This window comes from Equus quagga, chromosome 16, assembly GCF_021613505.1.
Source record: "Equus quagga isolate Etosha38 chromosome 16, UCLA_HA_Equagga_1.0, whole genome shotgun sequence".
NCBI lineage: Eukaryota > Metazoa > Chordata > Mammalia > Perissodactyla > Equidae > Equus > Equus quagga.
The window spans coordinates 3,942,184-3,948,701 of record NC_060282.1 but is presented as its reverse complement, the minus strand read 5'-3'; the positions used below and the strand labels follow the sequence as shown (position 1 = coordinate 3,948,701).

General features: G+C 49.3%; 1 protein-coding gene across 5 annotated transcripts in view; it reads right to left on the bottom strand.

The window, feature by feature from the left end:
• The window catches only part of AGO2 (argonaute RISC catalytic component 2), a 117,217-nt gene that overhangs the window by 12,274 nt on the left and 98,425 nt on the right, over nucleotides 1-6,518 (bottom strand). For all 5 annotated transcript variants that reach the window (XM_046642058.1, XM_046642057.1, XM_046642060.1 and 2 more), the window contains 2 exons: nucleotides 2,631-2,732; nucleotides 46-245 (listed from right to left, as the gene is read on the bottom strand). In XM_046642058.1, the coding sequence (XP_046498014.1) occupies nucleotides 46-245; nucleotides 2,631-2,732 (302 nt within the window). The remainder of the gene's footprint in view (nucleotides 1-45; nucleotides 246-2,630; nucleotides 2,733-6,518) is intronic.

The following is a 6,518-nucleotide window of genomic DNA, read 5'->3' as shown; positions in this document are numbered from 1 at the left end:
ATGACCCCTGCTGTGACCTCCAGCCAGGAAAGGCATGCCACTCACCTATCATGTTCCTTATCCACCAGGTGGTACCTGGCCCGGAAGGCCACCAGGTGAGCATAGTATGCTGGCGCAGGGATGGATACGGAGCGCGTGCAGCGCACGTAGGTGTGACACAGCTGGTAGGTGAGAATCTGCAGCTCATCGGAAGAGAAACGATTGTCATCCCAAAGCACGTGATAGTGGGAAGGCCTGCTTGTTCCCTAAAAGCAGATCAGAGGGTCGGAGAGGTGAATAACCAAGAGAGAAGTCCAGGACTCACCTGCAAAGGGCGCTGCTATGAGAAGCTATGGCCACATGGGGACAAGCAAACCCTCCGTGGAGGACACGGTGGGAGGAGGCTTAATGACCGAAGGATGTCTGTATTATATTATTGTGTATTATTATAAAAAAGCACCAGAACCATACCTATTATGACCCTGTTTGTAAAATATAGACTATACATACATTTACACATAGAAACATCATTTTGGAAAGACATAAAACATAAAAATGGTTGTTTTGAGGACAGCGTCACTTGTACATGTTAGGTTTTCTACAATGTTTTACTTACAAAGGCAAGAAAGAATCTCTAGTAAGAGTTACATACTAACAAAAACACTTTTTTAAATAGGAGTTTGAACATGTGTGTTATTTTATGCAGTTTGTGCAGGATGAAATCTTTTGAAACCGCAGGCAGCGGGAGCTGGTCACCTTGCCCACCCCCTCAGCGCCAGGCGCACCCGGCTCTGACAGCGTCACGGCTGCGGCCCTGCTGGACCCAGGCACCCACGGCATCGACAGAGCGGGAGCATCTTTCTGCGGCTTCTCCCTGCCAGCCTCACCGCCCCGCCCCGCCCCGCCTCCACCGGGGCCAGCCTGCCGGGTCCCTTCTCTTCCAGCGCAGGTCCTGCCACCTGTTCACCGTCTGCATTCAGGGTCTCACTGATAGGCAGGGGGCAGATGTCTTGTCCTCTGATTTACTACCACACACGTGCTGGCACCCCGCTTTTGACATGTAATTGGTGGCTGTCACAGGGGCCCATGGGTCACGGTGTTTTGTATGAGGCTCTGCTGAGGACACAGCAACAATGGCGGAACAGGCTCTCTCAAGGCTGGTTTATCTCACAGCACTTACACCTCTCCAGAGGAGGCTCCCTGTGAGACAGCCGGGCAGAAGGCGCAGGGAGAGAGGGTTAGCCAGAAACAAGCCCAAGAGGCCCCGGAGGGTGAGGGCTCCACCCACCGGGAGGGAAGCCAAGGAAAAAAGGGAACATGCGACAGAGAGCACAAACCCCCAAAGATTTACTGTGTGCCCTCCACAGAAAAGGCACACCAGCCCCTGACTCAGGAAGCAAATCCTGGGACAGATGATCTGCACTAAGAAATGATACAAAAGCCTTTGTGCTAAGGCATACTTTTTTTTTTTTTGCAGGGGAAGATTCGCCCTAAGCTAACATCTGTTGCCAATCTTCCTCTTTGTCTTTTTTAGTTCCTTTCCCTCCCTCAAAAGCCCCAGCATGGCTACTGACAACATGGTGTGGTTCTGCACCCAGGAAACCAAACCCCGGCGGCTGAAGCGGAGCATGCCGAACTTTAACCGCTAGGCCACCAGGGCTAGCATCTAAGCTGTATTCTTTTCTTTCTAACAACCCTTTACAAACTTAGACAACCATTCTCAGCCCTCAGGCTGCAGGCTGGACAGGGCCCACAGGCCACACTTCGCCACACCCTGTCCTAGCTCCGCGGTGGTGTAAATGAGGTGGAAATTTTAGTGTTTCCCATGGAAAGCTAAAAGTACAAAGTTCACTGCAAATTCTCAAAGTTTAGGTTCAAATCCTTTGGGAAGAGATGTTTAAGCCCTTACTTATATTTTGAAAAAACCCAAAGCCCCCGCTGTGAAGCTCTGAAGCGGGGACAGGCACCCAGAACTAAGCTCCTCCTGTCTCAGTGGGCACGGCTTTGCAGAGCCTGCTAGCTCAGCTCTGACAACGGACGCAGCTGGACGTGGCACTTCTGCGGTGGCAGCACTCCGATGGAAGCGCCCTTGGCCAGCTGGGGGTCTTCACCAAGAGAGACCATGAAAGCCCCGAGGTGATGACAAGCCACAGTGACCTTCTCTCCATGCCCAGAGAATGCGCATGGAGGGGACAGAGGCTGAGCCCGCCATGTGGGCATGAGCTGACCCCTTCACTGCCCCCAACATCTTCCCACAGCAGCAACAGCGGTCTCGTCACCTCTCAGATCTCACCTGGCTCGCTGAGCTCCAGGCACACAGGGGTGCCCCTTGCCCCCACCAGCGTGCTGGCCTTTGCACTCACTGCTCCTTCTGCACGGACCTCATCTCATGTAAGATGGGACCCCCACCACAGCACCCCAGTGGGTCCTTTGTGCCTAACACCTGATGGTCCCAAGCCTCAGCGCTTCCCTGGCTGACCACCTGACCCTCCTTGGGACCGGCTGAAGCCCATCGGTGCTGCTTACCACCACCTCCCTCGTGCCCAGCGGAGCGCCTGGCATGAGGACCATGCTCTGCAAGTGCTTGCTGAACGTGTGACGGTGTCACAGGGACGTGGAGAATCTGCGCCCAGGGGACCTTCTGCCCTTACCTGGATGCCGGCGTGACTGCACAGGTAGAAGTCAAACTCGGTCGGGTGGGTGATCTTCGTGTCCACGGTTGTGCCTGCTGGAATGTTTCCACTTTTCCCAACCTTCAGCAAGACAGGAACCCATTAGACACGTTCAGGGGACAGCAAAGCAGAGCAAGCGAGCAAACAAGACTGGCCCACACCGCCTCCAATGCTGGGCCTTCCCAGCCAGAGGCTGCCCTATCGTGAGGTCTTTAAATTCGCCAATACATGGGGCCAGCCCAGCGGTGCAGCGGTTAAGTGCGCACGTTCTGCTTTGGTGGCCCGGGGTTCACCGGTTCGGATCCCGGGTGTGGACATGGCAACGATTAGCACACCATGCTGTGGCAGGTGTCCCACATATAAAGTAGAGGAAGATGGGCATGGATGTTAGCTCAGGGCCAGTCTTCCCCAGCAAAAAGAGGAGGATTGGCAGCAGTTAGCTCAGGGCTAATCTTCCTCAAAAAAAAAAAAAAATAAATAAATAAATAAATAAGTAAATAAATTGGTCAACACATTTGCAAAGGGCTACATATTAAAATAAAATTTAACAAGTACTAACAACTGAAATTAAATTAGTTCCTGTCCTATTTGGCCTGGGGTTACCTTCCGCCACGTCTCACAAAGGCCCAGATGGGAAATGCAGTGTTTTCCCTTCACTGAAGAATCTGTGTGTAATGCTTGAAGGGCTCTTCACTATTGCTGAGCTCGGAGCGAGAACTGTCACCAACATGCAAATCTAACACCATGGATGATGGCCTGACGGGCCATCATCCATGCACAAGCACACACGATATTTAAGGCAGAAGAGCTAGAAAACCCTGAAAGCTATCAGGGGCGTCTGCGCTTTGCCAGCGGCTCAGTCACCGCCCAAGAGGAAGGCTGCTCCTTCAGAGAGCATGGAGAAGCTGGGCGTGAGGGGCACGAGAGATTATACCCACCTACTTACTCTAAGTTTACACTCTAAGATCAAAAAGTCACCGAACATCCAGCCACTGCTACCACAGTGCCACCCCCTCCTCTGGAACCCACCCCGAACTGGTCACTAAGTCCCCGGTTGACTTTTCAGTTGTGCAATATTTCAAATATACACACAACAAAGAGAAGATCGGGTAACCCTCTTTGCACATTCAGCTGTGTCTTTTTCACTTCTTGCCAACCCTTTTCACACCTTCAGATTTTTAAAAGTAAAATACTTGAAAATAGTGCCCCTTGGTACCCCTTTCCCATCCTACTTCCTCTCTCCCCATCCATGCTGCAGTCTCGAATTTAGACTTTATTAGTCCCACACGTACTTTTATTTTTTGCTACAGATTTAACTCTGTAAACGTATCATACATTCATTCTGCTACTTGCTGTTTTGGCACAAGATCACAATTTTGAGATGTATTCATTTGACAGATACAGTTTACTACTTTTCATTGCTGAACAGGATGCTAATATATTAATGCATCACCATCTTTTCTCCTGTTAGCAGACAGATTAATTTTTTGCTATTAGAAACAAGCTGCAGTAAATATTCCTCTACACGTCTCCTTGTACACAGGCATGTGGGCTTCTCCAGGGCAGATCTCTAGAATCACCAAACTGTGTACCACTCTGGTTATCAGTTTGTACTCCCACCAAAAGCATGAGAGTTCTCCTCATAGTAATGCATTTACTCTGTGCCAAGGACTGTGCTAAGTGCTTTGCACGTACGTGCTAGCTTAGTCAACCCTCCTAACGTCCTTGGGAAAGTGGTCCAGGGAGGCAGGCAGCTCGTGGTCATGCAGCTGGGGATGTGGATTCAAGCCGGCCCTCCGGCTCCAGAACCTGTGCTCCTGACCACTGCACAGCACCCGCATCCTCCCCAACCCTTGGTATTACAGGCTAACCTCATAACATGAGCTCCCCTCCTTTTCCCATTTTCTGAAATACTTTGTATAAGGTTATTCTTTGAAGCTTTGGTAAAGCTTGCCTGTAAAACTCCCTGGGCCTGATGCCTTTTGGAATCACAATTGGATTATCCTCCTGAGCTGATTTTGGTAATTTATGTAATTCTACAAACAGTCTGTATCTGTTTTTTCTAAGTTTTCCAATTTCTTGGCATAAAGTTTTTAATTTTCCATTAAGATTTAAAACAATGTATACTCCTAATGCAGTTACAGTTCCGTTTTTACTCCTAATCCTTTATGTGTCCTCTTTTTCTCCTTGCTGAGTCTCACTAGGTTCATCTGTCTTCAGAGAAGTAGGTTTTGCTTGTGTTAATCTGCTCTGTTGCTTCTTCGTTTTCTATTCTCGGAGGGGAACTGGGGTGTGGGAGTAAGCTGACTCTGAGCCCTCTTGACTCCTGGCAAGCGAAGTTTGCAGGCCGAGGAGGGAGGGAGCCCACGCATCCCAGCTCCTCAGCTTTCCCTCTGCCCCTGGGCCTGCCTTCTCTTATTTCCATCCTTCCTGCATCTTCAGGCTTATTTGATGATTCTCTTTCTTGTTTTACAACAAACGCGTCTAAATCTATACTTTTAGGTCTGAGGACTGCCTTAGTTGCGTTATGTAAGGTTTGATATGAAATTCTCGTTTTTGTTCAGATTATTTTGTAATTTTGTAATCAGGTTACTTTGTAATTTGTTTTGTTCTGATTATTTTGTAATTTCTTTTCTTTTCACATGCTTAATGCATATGCTACTTAGAAGTGAATTTAAAATTTCAAGCTTTCTTAAACTTTTCCACTCTGTAATTGTATAATGACTTAAAAAATGTGGTTTGTACAATACTGAGGTTTGGAAATCTCCTGAGACCTCCTTTGTGACCTGGTACGAGGCCAACTTTAATAACGCAGCTGTTTTAAGTTGGATTCTATTAGATCTGCCTTATTCATTTCATTCTTCCAAATTTTGGTTTTTACTAATTTGTGCTTGTTTCAGTTTCTGATGGAGGTGTGTTGAAATCTCTCTCTTCGACGGGGGATTTGTCTATTTCTCCTTGAAATTCTGTCCGTTTTTGCTTTACTGCTTTTTAGGTCACGGCGTCAGGTACATCCAAGCTCACAGTTGTTCTGTCTTCTTGGTGGATCGTCCCTGTGATTGTGACAAACTATCTCCTTTTCTCACTGTTAACTCGCAATCTGTATTTCGTATTCCATTTAGAGCAGAGGCATTTCTCGTGCTGTGGTGCCATCGCTGCCGTGCTGTGCCTTCCTCTGGCACACGTGGAGACTGACCCACCACCTTCTGGCCCTGCTGTGACCGATTCGAACGCTGCTGGCTGTCAGCCTAATGCCATGCAGTTTTAGGACAATGTGCATAGGTGTGGATTTATTTTTATTTATCCTGTTGGGAACATGGAAACCTTTTAACCCAAGGACTGCTAGCTTCTTCAACTGTGCAGAATGCCCAGCAGTTATGTCTACAAATCTTGCTTCTCCTCATGCTTGTTGCTCTTATTCTGGAATGCCCAGGAGATGTACGAAGGAGCTCATAACTCCTCTCCAGACCCCAGAACAAGCTCCCCAGGCCACCTTCCAGCACGCCAACCCCACCGGGGGCCCTGAGTTGACGCCATTCCACAGCATTCTTTACGACTGTCCTGCCCACTGCCATGGGCGCTAACTGGTTCTTCTTCAGAGCCCCCTCTTCGGTAATTTCTTTATTGGATAAATGACATCTCCCGCCTGGACCTGTCGAGACCTGTGGGACCTACAGGTCCAGGCTTCTCACCAAACTGAGGAGAGCCCAAGCCTGGGTGCCCACAAAGCCCAGAGAACCCGGGACAGCAGCAGAGTCGCCATGGACACTCTGCGATGTGGCACAGGAGAAGGGCTGAGCACAGACCCAGGGCCCACGAGGCCCCACAGCCCAGGCCGTGCAGCGGCTGCTGCCTCAGCCGAGGGAA